Source organism: Manacus candei, unplaced genomic scaffold (assembly GCF_025592945.1).
Source record: "Manacus candei isolate 608988 ecotype Guabito, Panama unplaced genomic scaffold, ASM2559294v1 h1tg000051l, whole genome shotgun sequence".
NCBI classification, from domain to species: Eukaryota; Metazoa; Chordata; class Aves; order Passeriformes; family Pipridae; genus Manacus; species Manacus candei.
Genome location: NW_026138099.1, coordinates 4,717,750 through 4,736,821, shown reverse-complemented (window position 1 = coordinate 4,736,821; position 19,072 = coordinate 4,717,750). Strand labels below are relative to the sequence as shown.

The 19,072-nt window shown below is 39.3% G+C and overlaps 1 protein-coding gene across 2 annotated transcripts in view; it reads left to right on the top strand.

Moving 5' to 3' along the window:
- The window catches only part of ADAMTSL1 (ADAMTS like 1), a 382,369-nt gene that overhangs the window by 305,078 nt on the left and 58,219 nt on the right, over positions 1 to 19,072 (top strand). For both annotated transcript variants that reach the window (XM_051801328.1, XM_051801329.1), the window contains one exon: positions 15,362 to 15,572. In XM_051801328.1, coding sequence (XP_051657288.1) covers positions 15,362 to 15,572 — 211 coding nt within the window. The remainder of the gene's footprint in view (positions 1 to 15,361; positions 15,573 to 19,072) is intronic.

Genomic DNA, 19,072 nt, shown 5'->3' with positions numbered 1-19,072 from the left:
CAGTCTGACTAATAGAAAGAAAGGCAAGAAGACAAGTTTATGTGTCTCCCAGGCATGCTGTGACAGGATAACTCCCTTATTTTGTGCAAGCTTCTGAAGTGCTATGGCTACTAGTAACACTGTATTAAATACAATGGTATATTAAATAGGTTTCACAGAATATTCTGAGTTGGAAGAAACCGACAAGGATCAACTCTTACATTATTGGCCCATGCAGGGATCAAACCTATGACCTTAGTAAATCAATAGGATGAGTGTATACAGATTTTTTCTTTATAATCATTAATTAACACAGCCTTAATACCTAAAAAAAAAAAGGCTTTGGGGCTTTCTAGTTCAAGAAATCTTGGTCCAGGTGTCTGATGGAAATTTAGACTAAAATCCTGTCCTTATGAATGCTGATGAAGGCATTTCTACTCACTAACAAGTCTAAAAAATTGTGATACACTCTGACTGTGAACTTAGATCTCTTTATAGGAGTTTCCAAAATCTGCGAACCATTGATACTTTCCAGAGCTCTTGCTGATGACTTATAGGGAGAGCTGGCTAGTCTCATAGTGTTGGCTCTTCTCTCTGTTTTCCAGCTGCTGAAGTGCATAAGCAGAAACTAAATATATAAAAAACCCACTTTCTTAGAATGTTCTTGATCTGTAAGTGACTGTTGGAGCATACAGTTGTTGTGGGTAGAGGAGGCAGTCTCAGGAAAAGGCAACTGACATGGTGATGAATGTCTTGGTAGACAAGGAACTGTTGTCCACAGCATGAAGAAAAAGCTGAGAATTCTTGCTCAAGAGACCAATAATTCTGTCCTGATATGTTTATAGAAATTATTTCAGTGGCATTTCTTGAACGTAAACAGCTCAGCATGCTTAGAATTTAATGCTTATGTCTAGAATTTAATACAGTTCAAGATCTTGTTTAGCTTAAGAGGGAGAACATTTAAATATTAGAACTTCAAAGCTTAATGTTGCTTCTGCTACAGACATTTTTGTTTATATGTGACATTTTCTGTAGCCTCTCAAAAAATTAGTCATATAAGCCATAAACAATTGTTTTAATATAGAATAATAATTAATGAACAATTGTTTTAATATAGATAAACAAATATAGATTAAAAAATATGTTTTAATACAGATAAACAAAAACATTGAACCAGAGAATCTCAGCAGCCTTTCTGGAGGCATCAGAAGGCATGCACCCCAAGACAAATACCGTAGAAGTAGTCAGCAAAGAGTAACTTCATCCTGGTTTTGTTTAATCATTCTTTGGACATTTTAGAAGAATGATACTAAAGGGATCTGCACTGTTACTGTTCATTTTGCTCCCTACTGGGGATAAACTAGAAGACTTCATTACTCACTTAGTACTTTATCTTGAAATTAGTCTGTGATATCATCATCCTTTTCAATTCCTAATTGCTCTGGTCTCTCTTGGATCAAAATATGCCAAAAGCTGGAATATACTGGCAATAGTTCAGATTTATGAAAACACTGAAAGGTGATGGTGCTTGCACAGCAGCTGAGAGCACTTTATAATTTCCATTGAAATTCTGGCTTAATATCTTACCATATTACTATTCTGGGTACATGGAAGAGAGACAGAAAAACTAAACCACAGAAATCTATCTTTAGATATTCACAAGTGTATGGAGTCAGCAAAAATTTTTACAGAGGAAAGAATAAGAATTAGGAAGAGTTGCACACAAAATATTCAAATTTCAACTGAGTCTTCTGTGGTTTCAGATTTTGTTGACAGTTTTTTGCTTATCACTTCAAGAACAATAGCAGAAAAAGAGTCCAGTGCCTTTTCTTCTAGAAAACAGTATAACAAAATTTCCTGTTTTGCACTGCACTGAGAAATAGGGCACTGCAGAACTGATCACTGAATTGGGAGCTGATAACTGACTTTCAACACAATAGGTACAGAGTAAAATTTGTTATCATTAACTTGGTATGCTTTTGTTTAATTCTTCTATAAAAAGGATACAGCTTGTTTTGATGTACTGAGAGACCCAAACTGCTTTCTACAGGAAAGAGAGGACTGAAGACTATGAGCATTGTAATTCAGTCATTCAGTTACTTCGTTTGTGTAAATCAAGCTGTATCACTTCCAGAATTACATAGCAATACTTGAGCAGAGCACAAGTATTTACTTCCCAGAAGTAAACTCTGAATAGCTGTTCAATGTCTAGAAGTTTCTTCTCTAAGCAAAAAAAAAACAAAAGGGAAGAGCACTCAGTTTTGCTAATTGCTGTGTTTGTGTTCTAAATTACTAAAAAAAATATTAAAAAACCCCAAACAATTGGAAGAACCCTGTTTCAATGTTGGCTTTGCTGTTTTCAACAACAAAGTGATTCGCAGCCCAAATGTGTCTTTTTCCTCAGCCTCCACAACCCAAATTACAGAGGCAGTCATCATCTAATCAGATATGATTGCTCTTGTTTATAACAGCAACAGCATGAGCTCCTCACCGTGAGCCAACAAACTCTACCAAAGGGCTGAAAGAGAATGTTGTAACTGTGTCATTCATTATAACTGCTCAATAGCTTGGTCAATGTGTGTTGAAAAGATTTGGGAAACATGTATGGAGTAGTGGAGAGATAAGCAAAGCAGCGAAAGCCAGATGGCTGAAAGTGGAGGAAATTCCAGGCAATTTCTACAACTTTGTTCTTGAATACTTTCAAAACTGAACTTGTATTCCTGTACAACAAAGAAAAGCTGAATACCACAGAATGAGGAGGGAAAAAAAAAATAGAAAAAGCAGATGGTTCTAGGAATAGCACAATTTCACCCCATCATTCTCTCTTTTCTCCTTCAAGCCTCTGCTGTTAGCAAGAAATGATAGAAAACCATCTAAGCAGTCCTGATACCTGACCAAAGATTAAAGATAGCCTGAGTTAGTCTGGGGTTTAGCTCATTACACAGTGTCTTCTTTTTCTCTTCCTATTTTTTTATCTTTTTTGTGTCTGCTTGTTTTGTGGTTTTGTGATAAATCACCTGTTATTATTTTAACCTTTATTTGGTGAATGCAGTATTGTCCATCTGTTTTGCTCTATTTCACTTCCCAAATAAAGTGAAACTATAAAGGAGAAAAATATCAACATGTTTTTCAGTGCATTTGGAGACATGAGGCATTAGGTTGGTGATAGGTCAGACATAGCGTAAGACATGCTTCCATGAACAATCTGAAATTAATTCAAACTGTGTGGAAGGGCCAGAGCTTTCTCTCATCCATTAAAGGTGACCACTGTTGGAAGAGTGTCGATGCAGATGTGGTTTACATTGGTGGAGTGAAATATTAGAGCATCTCTATCTAATTCAGAAAAAAGGTTAAAAGATTTGCATGTCTACAGGTACTGCAGTACAGCCTTACTGGCAGGGGATACCAGTTCTTGTTGTGTTGCAGTTTGGGGTTTTTTTCAGTCTTACAAACCACTGGCATATTTTTTAAGTGGGTTTCATTTAAGTCTGTTTTTAACTGAAGCGCGTTTGAGAGCCTTTTAAGGTAGCCCACAGAGCCCCCTGGGATCACAGTCCACAGCCTGAGCCAGTGGTGGAATAGGTTGCAGAATCAGACATTAGAAAGAATATGCTGCCAGACAGGGCAGATTCACCCCTATTTGAAGCCTTTAGGTTTAGAAACAGCTCAAACAGGAGTCACCAAATCATAATCTCATTTATTGTCTAGGTTTACTATGCTAAAGACAGGCCTGTACAAGGACATCTAAACAGGCTGCCCTCCCTAGGCGACTGTGTTGTGCTGTGTCTGCGTTACCTGAATGCCTACCCTCCACTACTGTAATAGCACCCTGGCCTTAAAACATATTAATCTGTGGCCTAAAAACATTTATCTTCTCTCCCCTTTTCTCTAATATAATCTTCTGCTTTGTGCCCTTTTCAGTTGTTAAGAGATTGTCCAAGATGTGTCTGACAGCCCACCCTTCCCCTTTCTCACTTATTGTATTGCCTGTGGTGGAGTAGTAGGTGCATGCTCCTCAGTATGCCTTACTCAACAGCAGCTACAGTGAAATCACCAAGAAGACACCTTTCAGCCATGTGTGTCACATTGAAATGTGAAGCAAAGTAACTTGCAAGTTGCGAGGATCAGAGGAGTAGCTCTGGAGTCTCCATCACAGCCTGCCTCCAGCTCTTCTAGTTTAAAACTTCAGAGGTCCTCCCCAGCCATGTTGCTTTTTTAAATAATGTGATGGTTCCTCTGTTAGATATGATGTCGTTAATAGACATTTTCCTTTGTTTTGGGTTATATTCTGCACTGACTACTATGTTCATAAAATATTACAGTGCGATTGCAAATTAATATTTTAATATAACTTATACCATATTTCCTTTTTCCTTCAAGGAGTGGTAGATCACTTTTCTTATTCAGAATACTGTATACTTAGATAGATTATTTTCCTTTACACAGATGTCCAGGTCACAGATTGCTCCAAGTTAGTACACCCTTGTGTTGAAACAATCTCACTGTGCCATACCACATTTTTTTTATAACTTGGTTTGTGATTATTATTAGCTTGAACTAGGACTGGGAACTTACTGAGTCCCTCTGCAGAGAACAATTTCTCTTCTTTTTTTCCTGGCACAATTAATTTTCTGGGTTTAGTCATGTTAATACAGTCCGCTTATTTCCACCCTTCTCTTTACAAATGCCTGTCCAAACAGAACTTAAGATTCATTGCCAGTTGATATTTTTCAGTATTTAAAACAAATATTCTCTCACTTCAGCCTTTCATATGTTAACTTCTACTCCTCATTTTTTTCTCTAAATTTATTCTCAATTTTCTTGGCTATTAATTTACTGCCTCAACAGCAGGGTTTCATTCCCCCAAGAAAGCTTTCACAACAGCAACAATAAAGAGCATGTCTTTCCTCTGGTGCCAAACGTGAAGTCAAATGCTTTGTGGCATAATGAACAGGATTAACTTTTGCACTGCAGCATTAACATACGAAATAAACTATAAATGGTTGTTGGCTCCTTTCAAATACTGTAAGGCTGCAGTTAGGTCACCCTGAAGCCTTCTCTTTTGCAGGTTGAACAATCCCACTTCTCTCAGCTCTTCCTCATAGCAGAGGTGCTCCGTCCCTCTAATCAGCTTGGTGGCTTCCTCTGGACTCAGCTCCAACAGATCAATGTCCTTCCTGTGCTGGAGACCCCAGAGCTGGATGCAGCACTGCAGGTGGGGTCTCACCAGACCAGAGTAGAGGGACAGAATTACCTCCATCAACTCACTGACCATGCTACTTTTGATGCAGCCCAGGATGTAATTGGCATTCTGGGCTGGGAGATCACATTGCTGGCTCAAGTCTAGCTTCTCGTTCACCAGCACCCCCAAGTCCTTTTCAGCAGAGCTGCTCCAGACCTGTTCATCCCCCAGCCTGTATTGATAGCAGGGTTTGCCCTGACCCAGGTGCAGCACCTTCCACTTGGTCTTGTTAGACCACATGAGATTCTCATGGGCCCACTTCTTGATCTTTTCCAGTTCCCTTTGGATGGCATCCCATCCATTAATGTAAATATAAAATATAAATATAAAATTCAGTGTAAAATACAGGATCTGGATATACCCCTAGAACAAAATACTGTTAAACACTGCCTTCTTAACAGTTTGTTTGTCTCAGTTTGAGACAATTTAGAGGGGTGGAGATCTTAGACAGAAGTCTCCTCCCTCGAATTCAATACCTCTGGTTTCTCCAATACAGAGAGAGAGAACAAATACACCCCAATGTAAGTGAAAAAATAACTCGTTACCGAGAAGAAATGCCAATAACAATACTGATAGAACTGGATTAAATCAACTGATGAGGAGAAACTTCCCAAGCCTGGCTCACTAGACCAAACTGAGATGGTGGCTGCTCTCCCCCACCCGGGAAAAACACACATGGCCACAGGACAGAGACAAAATGGACCACCCTTCCATATAGCTTGCCTCCCCCATGCCTGGAAAAGCTGGCAAGAACAGTTGGAGAGTCAGTGTTGGCAGGAAACAGTGGCTAGCTGGGATTTGATACCGGCAGGCACTTGAATGGCACTGCAGTGAGGCTGCAGTGCTGGTACAGGCAGCTGGAAAGGGGCTGCAGATTCTCCAGGTGACTGGAAGGACCTGCAAGACACCTGTTGGATCCAGTGATGACACTTGATTGCTGCAATTTCAATGTGCATTGGTCAAAGTGGTGGTCACAGTCCAGATCCATTAAGGTGGTGGTGGAAGCCCTGGTGGTGAGGGAAGCCCTGAAACTCAGTGTTATATATGCTCAGGTTCAGGTGGGAACACCTGTGGTACCTCCCCTGGGCCGAGGAGTTTTACACTGGATGATGTAATACTGTGAGTCATGGGATGCTTCAGGAGTCTTTGACACCTGCTAAGATGATGCAGCTGTCTCTCAGGTCAGTGTGGCTGAGTCCATTGGGGCCCATTATGGTTCATCAACAAGAGATGAATACCTTCAGGCTGGTGTGAATGTTCCCAGGAGTTATCCCAGCTGAGTCATCTGTGTAAGGAAAAAGAAACACTGCCCCACCTTGAAGGATTTGCCTCTTGCTTATCTTGTAGCCTGAGGTGTCAGATGTGCACACCTTCGGCACCTGGCCTGGGTGGCCACTCTGCACGTTGTTAGCAAAGCACACACCAACAAAGCACACTGCTGATGGAGCCATGAGCACCAATAGTCCAGTCTCTTACAGCACTGGAGCAGTCACTGCAGGTAGTCTAATGTTTGAGTCATTAATTACTAGTAGTTCAGTCTCTTTAAAGAAGGCAAAACACCAAAAAGCCCAAAAGGCATATTTGGTGAAAAGAAAAGCTGGATACCAGAATTTTCATGTAACCCAGAATAATGTTGCAAGAAGGGCATTGAAAGGAAACTCAAAGCAGAATGTAAGAGAACATAAGCAGATATGGTGAGTTTCCTGAGTTCAATCACAGTACCATATAAATATATAGATATATACCTAAGTTCTACTGTCCTGCCCTCCCCCACTTAAAAACTAGAGAAAAACCATATATTCCTGAATTTGAGAGACAGTGTGTGTCTTCTGCACTGGTGAAATAGTTCAGGAACAGTTCATCGTATTGAAAATACTGTAATACTGCCTGCCAGGTAAGCAAGATGCCCATGTTATCTGCTGTTTTTCTGGCAGTACTGCTCATAAAACTTGTACTTGCTAGGGAACTACTGAAGCCCACTCTGAACGCTGAAGCCTGTTATCTGAACACAGTTTCATTCATGAACCTGCATGCTTTGTCCATTGAATCTGGTGACATCTCCTTTATTTCTTCCCCGCCCTTGTCATTTCAGCAAAGACTTCTGTAGATTTTAGGAGAGTCTTGTTACTCTGTGGGACAGAATCTCATGTTCATGAATATTGATCTTACAGCTTGTAAAGTCAGGCTTTTTGTATTTTATTTCTGTGCCGTCTACATCCATTTTCAACTATCTCATTTTTAAAAAGCTTAATTTTAAAAGAAGTTTCAAATTAAACATTATCAGCTGACTGCACATCTTTCTCACCTGCTGAGCTTTTTCTATTTTGTCTTCTGGTGTCTGTAAGCTTGTTGATTTCTCCTTCAGGAATAACTGTTCTTTTTACATTTTCCATATGGTATAAAGACAGGTCTAAAAAAAAGGTGTTGGCTTATGAGACAGCCCAGCATGGAAAGCACCAGTGTGAAAAGAGCCAGGGAGTCTTCAAAAGAAAGCAGCTGTTGTGGGCAGCAGGGTGTTAAACTGTCTGTCGTGGTTTAAGCCCAGCTTGCAGCTAAACACCATGAAGCCTCTCACTCACCCCCACACACACCTCAGTGGAAGGGGGAGGAGAATCAAAAGTAAAACTTGTGGGTTGAGATAAGAACAGATATCAAATCATAAGTAGAATATAGTAATAATTAGAATAAAAGGGGAAAAAAATCAAGGAAGAACAAGTGATGCACAATACAATTGCTCACCAGCTTCTGACCGATGCCAGATCCCATCCCTGCACCCCAGTCAGCCCACCTTCCGGGTAACTTCCCCATTTTATGTACTGGACATGACATTTTATGGTGTCAAATATCCCTTTGGCCATTTCAGGTCACCTGTCCCAGCTATGCTTCCTCACACATTTTTTCTGAACCTCCTCACAGGCGGAGCACAAGACATATAAAAAAAGTCCTTAAGTTAGGATAAACACTATTTAGCAGCAACCAAAACATCTATGTGTTATCAACATTATTCTCACACTGAATCCAATCAACAGTTGAGAAGAAATTAACTCTATTTGAGTAGAAACTGGGACATTGTTCCTCTACTTTGCACAAGAACTGTGTAGACTGAGGTGCACACTTTATTTCATAAGTTGGCAGTTCTTGTGTTTCTGCATTGCTTCAATGTAGATTGAGGGCAAGGAGCATTAACCCACCCTGCTGTAGTTCCCAAGATGGGTGTTCCTCCATGGATTCCTCATTCAGCTTTTGCTGTCTGCTATTACAAGTACAACTTGTGCAGTTTCTGTTCTATTCCTGAAACATCCCTCTTCTGTTTCTTAACCAGCTTTACAGCTTTCCATCTTTACACTAATTTACTCTGATCCTCAACTGTTCAATTTTTGAAAGAAGCTATAAAGGACCTATTTTCATTGTATCTCGCATAAAATATTTAAGAACCTCCATTTAAGAAGTTTCTGCTTTAAGCATGAGCCCAAATCTAAACTGGCACTCATTTATTTTATCAAACGTAATCTGATCTGTGTAGCTATATTAAAGACAGCCATTGCTATCACATATGTCAGTGCTGCAGTTGTCATACAGAGTAGAAGTCTTGTGTGAAGCATTTTTCAGTAGCCAGTATGTCTGCTAATCCCTCAAACGAATTCTCTGTCAAATCTGTTCACTTACCTGAAGTTGTCTTTTCACATTCCTCTGTGGTTCATGCATTCTGTATCTGTAGTAGTTCCCTGAAGACCCACTGGACAACCTCCCACTGTTTTGTTGGCAGAAAAACATAAACTGTCTTTTCTGTCCTGCTTGAATAGTTAATGTTCTGTGCCTTCAACTCAAGGGACAGCAAGAATTTTTTAAAGTGTGGAACAATATGCATGTTGCTTGGAGCTTGTCAGAAGGTTACTCCAGCAACCAAAATTGTTGTTTGTAGAGTTTCTGCATATTCCATTTACCCTCTGTACTTCTCTGACTTCTGAGTTCCTTCTCTATGTTCATCTGTTTGGCTCTGTTATATAAATACTGGCTCCCTGCCATGTTCAGCTGTAATGAGCTGCAATATTAGTTGATATTGGTGGGTTTACAGAATGAATGCAGACCAGTTCTTTCAGCTCCCAGAGCACTTTGATTAAACCTTTGATCTGCTTATATGTGTTGTCTGCATATCTTTAATGGACTTCCTTCACTTCTAAGGAAGATGCTTTTTGGCGAAAGCACCTCACTGTCCCTTTTGCACAACAGTCCTCTGAAACCTTTCCTGCCTGTTCAGCTCCCTTGTCACAGTGGTGACACTGAACAACGGATTTTGTCAGGCTGGCACCGAATAACACTAAACATGAATTGTTTTTGTGTAGTTGCCAGTGATGATTTAGAAGTACTTTGCCTTTTCTTTTCTTTTTTTTAATTGAGTATTAACTTTTTCAGAGTTTAGTTAAATTTCACTTTTCTTCTGAGCTGTATGTGTACTGTATGTGTCTTTGTAATGTTCTCTCTAATACAGACTGAACCATAACAGTACGGAGATCACTTCCTACAGAACTCAGATCCCTGTTTAAACACCAGGGTTAAGGTGTTGGCTCTCACACTTCATTTCAAAGGAGCAGTCTGATTTTGCTGTGACTGTTTTAACATCTGGGTGAAAAAATTACTTGTACTTAAATTCTTAGCTTTTGAGTCCCTTTCTTGAGAATTCTTTGATTATAAAGTCAAGAACTGACTCAGGAGTTCTCATCTCAATCCTGTAGCTTCACTGCAAGAAAGTGTGCTACCTAAACAGGACGGACAGTGACTCTCTCTGCTGTTCAGAGTTTAAGATCACATTTTGACAGGGTATTTAAGACATGACAGTGAGAATACTTACTCAACGGAAGATATATCTGCAAAATGAGCCTAAAGAAAGAGTTTCACACCTATGAAACAGGAAGCTTTACCACAAACACTGCTCCAGCTTTTTAATGGGAAAAGAAGGGAGGAGATATATGGGCTCTGAGCAGACTTCTCAGTCTTCAGGGTCCACTGGAGGTTACACAGATTGGCAGAGGATGAGAGGAAGCCAGTATTGACATAATATGTGATTTACTCAATCTCTTGCATGTGCATATACCCAGCTGCCTCACAGCCCTTGTGCACTGAGAAATGTCTTTATGCAGGCAGCTGTCAGATGTTAAGTAAGATGTTTCCAGGCAAACCTTTCTCCACATTGATGAATGTTTATTTTAGAAATAAGAAGAGTTCTTTTCTATCACTTTCACATGGTTTAACCACATAAAAATGACAATAATTTCATTTTTTTAGAACTAGTTTGGAAGGTCTTTTTGTAGAATGGTGTTTACTTTTGCCATGCAGTATTCAATTTTCTTGGCAGTGCTTGAAGGGAGTCTGTCAGGATTAAATGGTACATCCCTAGGAAAAATTCTTACAACACCTGACACCTTAGAATGATTTGGGGTTTAATGTATATTCTTTGCATATAGGGCCTAATCCAAAGCTGTCATCTGCATAGTGGCTCAGTCTAGACTAGACATTTGTCACAGGCTAGCCCATGTTTCACCAGTTCTGGTCTCATTCACATCTGGAGTTCAGCACAGAGCCAGGAACAAGGTCCTGCTCACTTTGTCCTCCAGTTCTTCACCTGAACTGCTGGCGCACAATATGATATTGATACTTTTTTTTTTTACAAGAAAGAAGAAAAATTATTTCTGATTAAAATTAAATTTATAGAACTTTTAAGAGTTTCATGTTTAAGTTATGTGTTAGAAGTTTTTTTCTTTTCCTTTCAAACAGCCTGAACCTGAACACCAATGTGCAAGTTTAATTTGGGCATCACAAGGAAGATTTTTGTTAACTATGTCAAGATAATTAGAAATAACGTGATTAAGCTGTTTTTTGAGAGAATCTCTAATGTTTTTATACTTACATTAATAATATGGAATAATTATTCTGTGATAGTAATCAGGATTTTCAGATTATTGAGCCTTTTTTCGCCATTGGACCTTCACAGTTGTTCCCTTTCTTTTATTCAAGGGAGCTGCAAATATTTACATTTTAAAACACACTGATGGTGATTGATTGTGGAAACTGCTTGTTTACCTGGAGTTTAGCATATGCATAAGCATTGCTTAGATAGGCCTAATTTATTTAATGAGAATGTTCCAGAAAATTTCAGTTTCTCATTGGACTTATAAACTTCCTAACTCATGTTTTTCTGTTCATAAAATCTGTCCATTACTAATTCACTTTTAGTTTCTAGTTCCTAGAAATGTAAGAAATTTGTGCAAGTGCTCCAGTTGGTTGGCTTTCTAATGAATTTTTATCTTTACTTTAGACTACACCCTTAGCATTGTGTGTAAGAAAACCTAAAGGAAAACCATTGCCTTGAGCAGTCAGATCAGGTACACTACTTAGTGTGCCTGTCTTCATATGCATTGTAGGTCTTCATAGTTGACCAACACTAAAAAAACTACTAAAGCATCCTGCTGGAAGAAGGAAACCATTCATTTGGAAAGTTAAAAGTTTCTGTGATCAGTTTTGATTTTGAAATTTTGATGATAGTTGAAAGAAGTTGTATTTTTGGCCCATCCTCTGGTCCCTGTATATTTCCAGTGGCAACTTGTTTTCATCATTTGGAAAATGTGCATATGCATGTATTCTAATACATGTATCACTAATATACGCATATTAATTTCAACATATCCAGCCCTATGAATTGTCTCTTTCCTGTTACATTCCTCTTTGTTAGCCATCTCTAAATTCTCTGTGTTTTTGAATTAATTTAGGTTTTGTTCTATCGGTTCAAGTATTCAATGTATTTTATGTATATCAGCAGAGTTATGTATGTATATTCTGCAGAGAATGAAAAGCTTTTGAAATCTTTTTTATATTAAGTACAGTAGTTGAAATATTTTAAAAATCTGGTTGGTGCTTAAATACATAACCACTGCTTAGATACGTAGGAGACAGAGATGGACAGCTGAAGAACTGACAGACCTAGGGTCAGGACAATGAGTATAGATGAACCAAAGTCCTACTATAAGATAAGATTTAAAAACCACCGTTTCTCTGTTCCTACTTCTTAGTACAGCCTTGGGCAGTAGTGAAGGAAAAAGAAGATGGGATAAAAAGTATGTTTTGGATCAAAACTATGCAATCGTTTCACCAGCCTTTGGGAAGCAATACAAGAAGTACCAAACCAATGATTTTCACCTTGTCTATAAATTAGGCAGTATGCAGACTTTTCCTAAGTCTGTACCTTAACAACAGCCACAGTCACCTTACAAAGATACCAGTTCCACTTGCACAAGGTTTCTTTATCTTGATTCTGTAACTACTGCATTCACCTTTAAAATTTAGGATTATTTCCTACTTGAATTTTAATTCTCATATTGACACATATGTGCAGGGTATTCTTTTTGTGTTCCATATGCACTGAAAGAGCCAGTTAAGTATAGCCAAAACACCCAGAAATAAAAATAGACAGAGGAATGCACAGATAAGTACCACATGAAATAAGACTGGAATTATTTCAGTTAGCATCACAACACTCTACAGTAAAGGTAAAACTGTGTTACCTCAGAAAAGAAGTATTTAAAAAAAAATACTATCTCCAAAACTACAAGTAGTCTAGAAACTAATTGGTAAATTTTGTAGGCTAATACTAGTTCAAATTGTTGCAAGCACCTTTAGCTGTTACAAAATAATCCTAGAGCCCTGTAATTCTGTAAAATTATCACTGATTTTCTCTGTGCTTTTTAGGACTTTGAAATTCTGCCAATCATATGTATAATTTATGGGTTTGGTTACTTGCACATCCATACTCCACTTAGCACATCTCTATGCTGCTCTACATTCTTTACTTTGTATCTATGAAAGCCCATAAAAGTCACTTGGGACTATGAAAGTAGAAGGGTAAGAGGGAATTTGACCTCATGGTTCTTGAGCACCTCTAAGGAATGTGCTGTTTGAAGCAGCTGGAAAGAATTGTGAACAAACCGATGTTACAGGTAGGGCGACGGATGCAACCTGAAGCATTCAGAAATTTCAGACACTGGAAAGGCAAATCCTTTCTCTTTACTGAAACACGGCTTTTCTTTCTAGAAGAGGAAACAGATAACCTCTTCTGCAGAAGCCAAGATGTCCAAAGGGTTTATGTGGCTTGCTAGCCACTGAGATATGAACTGCCAACAAAAACATTTTGCACTTATACCAATAACAAACAATAAGTTGCTGGAGGCAACAGCTATTGCCAGCACTTGAATAAAAAAACTTTGGCAACTAACCACATATCAAAATAAATTGTGAAATAAGAAAATGCCTTCTTTTCAGCACCTACTCAAATATCTTATTTTAGATTGTGCCAAAACTGAAGGGGTAGATGACAGTCACATTAAATCTGACTGACAATTTCATGGGAAAATCTGGGAAGACATCTCCCCCCAGATCATTCATGTGGAGAACATACTCCAGCTGAGCTTAACTGGCTGCCATATGTCACTCCTAGTCCGCTGATAAATAGCTCCCAGTACGGGTAAGAGGATTAGTGTCCTTCAGTGTATTATGGCCTGGAAAGCGACCATGGTAACTTCTAACTCAGTATGCAAGATGCATTTGTTGTTAGAAAAGGTTAAACAGATTTTTGTCATTGCTACTAATAGAACCAAGACTGTTGTATAAAAGCAAACTACAGCATCGTTAGAGTTTACCATGATGCTCGGGATGTATTCTGTCCTGTTATAAAATCAGGGAATGTCACCAGCAGATGGAGCGTGGAAGGGGAGCAATGTGCCTTTGATCCCTCAGCACATCATCTAGGGAGGAAAAAGTACTTCTTAATGCTAGCTATTTCAATTTGTTAAGGCTGTTACTGAGAGGGAGGAAACAAATGCTCAAAATAATTTTATAAAATAAATAGAGGTTAGAATTGTTCTGTGATTGTAGGATGGCACAATCTTTAATGATTATTTAAGTGATGTGTTTGCTGATGTGATGTGTTTTAAATGTGCTGAGCTATTTCCATTAATGGCAGATCTCAGACCATCAGAGTCGTTTTCCTCTCCTTCATTCTACTGACATCTGTCTTAACTTTCTTTCATTATCTGCCTCCATCCTATGCGGAGCCAGAGGGTATCCTCCTTCACAGTCACTCTCTTTAACCTCCTGCCTGGATTTGCTTTCTTCAAAGACTGATTCTCTGAGACTTCCTTTTCCTGAATTTTTAATTTATTCCCTCAGCAGTCAGTTTCAATAACGTTCAAGCTGGAAAGAATTTAATTAGACTTTCTTCAGAATTAGAAAAAGTGGCACTATCTGGCTTTCATACTTTCATTTTGACTGTGGGAATATGTCCAGATCAGTGTAGAGTTTTGCATGAAGCTGATGGGAAGACTATTTTCTTATATTTTCCTTCTGAATATATGACGTTTTTGTGTACACATTTCTGCATATCCCTGAAGTGCTTTCTAGTAGAGCACATGAGTGGAAGATCTAATATTTTAGCAATTTTCTATCTTTGGTTGACAGAATTAGGGCTTGTATTGAGTACAGCTCAAACAGCAGAAATCTGATTTTAGCGCGATGAACGCTGAAATTCAGTTATCAATAATCCTGTTGATGCAGGATTTATGTAACTAGTGCAGAGCTAGTTCAGTGACAGAGTGTTCATCCAAGATCATACCCTGCCCTCCCATTGCATCTCTCAAGGCCTTAGTGTGTCCTATCTCCACAGCATGGAAAAGTCCATCGGGAATGCCACTACAGGGTGGAAGAAGTTCATGCTCAGCATTTCACTTTTGCATCTCTTTAATTAAACCTTTGTTAATATCTTCTTTTATTTTTTGCTAATTAATCCATTCTGTCTTGAAAAAATTGGCTAGGCTCCTGCACGCTAAAACCTCTTAAGGTAGGACACGACACTGTTCCTGTGATATTGCAGGAATCCCAAAGACCTGGAATCCAAGAGCTTTTGACAGGAGCTGAAAATGCAGAACTGTGAGTATTCACCTTAGCCTCATCCTCCAGCTACAAGAGTGACAGTGATCAGAGAAGAAAAATTGTCTTTCTTTTACTCTTTCTTTACTCCATCTGTCATTGTAATAAGAGAAAAATTAAGGTGATTTTATTCTGTGCTTAAGGTTCTCTCTCCTGACCCCTTCACAGGTGGGAGATTGGGAAATGGAGCACCTGCAGTCTTACCTGTGGGGTTGGTTTACAGACACGAGATGTCTTCTGTTCTCATCTCCTATCAAGAGAGACTAATGAGACTGTGATTTTGGCAGATGAACTGTGCTCTAAACCTAAGCCATCCCTTGTGCAAGGCTGTAATCGCTTTGACTGCCCGCCCTCCTGGTATCCTACAGAATGGCAAGAGGTAAGAATGTATGTATAATCTCATTTTGTGACTGCTAAAAGTAGTCATTACACACATATCAGTGATCAGGGGGTTGGAGCATCTCTCCTATGAAGATGGGCTGGAGACCTGGAGTAGGGAAAGCTTCAGGAAGACCTTATAGCAGCCTTACAGTACATGAAGGATGCCTGCAAAAAAGCTCTGAAGAGGGACTTTTGATATGGACATGTGGTCATAGGACAAAGGGTAATGGATAAAACTGAAAGAGGGTAGATTTAGTTTAGAAATTAGGATGAAATTCTTCGGTGTGAGGTGGTGAGGCACTGGAACAGTTTGCCTGGAGGAGATGTGGCTGCCCCCTTCCCAGAAGTGTTCCAGGCCAGGTTGGATGTAGCTTTGAGCAACCTGGTCTAGTTGAAGCTGTCCCTGCACATAGTGGTGGGGTTGTGTGTGGGATGGACTGGGGTGGAACTAGATGATCATTAAGGTCCCTTCTGACCCAAACCATTCTATGATTCTATGATTTTGCTTTATCCCATCAAGAGGAATCATAAATCATTCTGGTGAGCCATTAAAAACTGTGAAGTATGCTTTTTGCTCTTAAAAAATACATGAACGTTTTCAGAGGTAAATAATGACTATAGCTATTTTTAATGCAAAGTTGTTGGAAAATCTTAACAGCTGGCTATGGATTCCAAACAAAAATATCTGGAATATGTTGGTCAGCTGCAGTGAGTGGATTTGGGTTAGCAATTTCAAGGTTTCTAGGAATACTAAACTAGAAGGATCAAGGATAAAAGAATCTGTAAAGCAGTTTGAGTATTTTGTATATTCTCAAATAATTAATTTAGTTTAGGAAAAGAAACACTCCTCATTCTTTGGAGTCACAAATGTGTATTAAACACTTCTCTTTGGAGATAGATGCTTTATTACACTAATGATGAAAATTGCTGTCTACACAATGGGTCTGTACAAAGCTTTTTGTCTTTAGAAAGCAATCTGAAATTAGTTAATTTTCTGCCATTTTGTTGAAAATGAAAATACTTGTGTAATTCAAAAGACTTAAAGATGCTTTTTTATATGGTTATAATGCTACATAGGAAGAAAGGACTGCTTTCTACAACTGCTGCACTGTTGTCAACACTAAAGGAAAACTTTGCAGTGTGGTGTAGGTGTAAGCAAAAGGCCTGTTTGAATCTTCATTTCTGAGAGATGGAAGGCTTTATCCCATCTTATGAAGGCTTGACATATGCCTACCCAGTGTCTGTCTATAAAATCTGGTCTTTACTTAACAGCCAGGGAGATGTTAGTGTACTCACCTAAAGAAGCTGGTAAGTCCATGAAGTTGGAACAGCTCTGCGTTTGGGCAAGCAAGCCAGTAACAAAAATTTATGTTAGTCTGATGTTCTGGCAATGCTAGATAACTATCCTATGGCTTTAGTCCTGTGTTTAAAGCAATTCAGTCATAATTCATGCTTTAATTTTGTCTACTGGTATTCACACACACACCTGTACTTTTGAAAAGTTCTAGGCTATAGTCATACATAAATGCTATATTTGCAAATAGCAAATAGTATTCTTCTAGCGCATCTCATAATAACATAATCAAGTCAAGCATTTCAAAATTAGGATACGCTAGAAGGCGCAACTCTGCTTGTTAAAATCCTGTAATTGCCACAGTCCTTACAGAAAGCAATTCTCTGTAAGTTTATTTGAACAGTCAGAAGAGATATATGTTATAGCATGCTGAAAAATTGACTTTCTGCTAAGTGACCATTAGCTATAGGCCACTCTAGAACATTATCAAAATTGTTTCTGCTAGAGCTATCTCCAGACAGATTTTGTCAAGATTTGAATATTTTCCTCAACAGTGTAAACAGGCATATTTTTGCCTGTTTAAAGTCATTTTTGTGACTGCTCAAGGGCTCTCAAGTGCTGTCTTTTTGAAAGGTGTAGCAGATCTTAGTGAGGGGAAGCTTGATTAAGTATAAAGTATTTAACAACTATATTAATCACCTGTCTTCTGTGGGCTGAGAGAGAACCTGTGCTGTAACTCATTGCTGCAGCATAACAAAGGTCATGTTGTAGCTCTTCTGCCTTACCTCCACAGACTTTTCAGGCTGGCCAGCTGTGAACATAGCTGTTTGCTACTTCAGCGCTGAATCTTTCTTGTGCTTACCTTTCAACGGAAGAAAACAGCACAAAAATGTGCTTCTCTACCTACTGTCTTCTGCCTCTGTTTAGTGAGTACAGCAAGAAAAAACCCTCAAATCTATCAAAATCAATTTCCATTCTCACAGTTTTTAAGGACATCTCTTTTCTTTCTTTGCATCACCAACATCTGTACAGTTACTCCCACCCTGTAGGAAAGCCAAGCCTTGCAGCTCAGTCTCACGCAGGTTTCCCATGGGTGATGTCCATGTGAAAACCTGCACCATCAGGACTGTGCATTGCACTTAGGGATTATTGCAGTTGTTGGCTTCTGAGATGTGTGAAAGAAAAAAACCATTCGAACAGGATGTGAGTGGCTGTGACACCTTCTGGAGGCGAGCTCCAGTCATGCAGCAGAGCTGCTGTGCAACCCTCCAGCAGAAGAAACCCTGCAGGATTTCTTTCCTTGCATTAAGGGATGCACAACATCCCATCTCCCCAGGGTCCTATGAGGGTACCCCCTAACAGGGACATGAAGGGCCCTGCAACAAGATGCCTTCATTGCCCTAGGGGAGGTTCTTTAAAGCTTCATCGACATGAAAGGGTGACATCTGTTCTCCACACAGCCTACTTTAAAGCCATTTCTTTGGTTTCATTTGTGGAGTTCATTGTGCTTTTCAGAGCACCCCCTCACACTAGTTTCATGCAAACAAACGAATCAAAATATTTAAACTGTAAGCAGTGTTTTCTATGGCCTTTTATGCTTGTAAGAAAGGACTGTCTGAATTAAATGTTATTTGAAGCCCCAGTGTTCCTGGCAGATAAATACATGATGATTATCAGTGTTGTAACATTCCAAACAATTTTTAAAACATCTCTTTACAGATTCCAGACTATTTATTTTAAAACAGTTCTGGTTTTTAATGAAATCCATTAGAACATTTATCTCATTTTCAGTAGTGTGCTTCTGGAGCAAGGAGCTTCTGTCTTTCAAGGAAAACGTGTATCCTAAATCACAGAATCACAGAATATGCTGAGTTGGAAGAGACCCACAAGAATCATCGAGTCCAACCCTTAGCCCTGCATAGGACCATCCCCAAGAGCCACATCCCAATGCTTCTTGAACTCTGTCAGGCTTGGTGCTGTGACCACTTTCCTGGGGAGCCTGTTCCAGTGCCCAACCACCCTCTGGGTGAAGAACCTTTTCCTAATATCCAACCTAAACCTCCCTTGACACAACTTCAGGCCATTCCCTTGGATCCTGTCACTGGTCACCACAGAGAAGAGATCAGTGCCTGCCCTTCCTCTTCCCTCACGAGGAAGTTGTGACTGCAATGAGGTTGCACCTCAGTCTCCTCTAGGCTGAACAG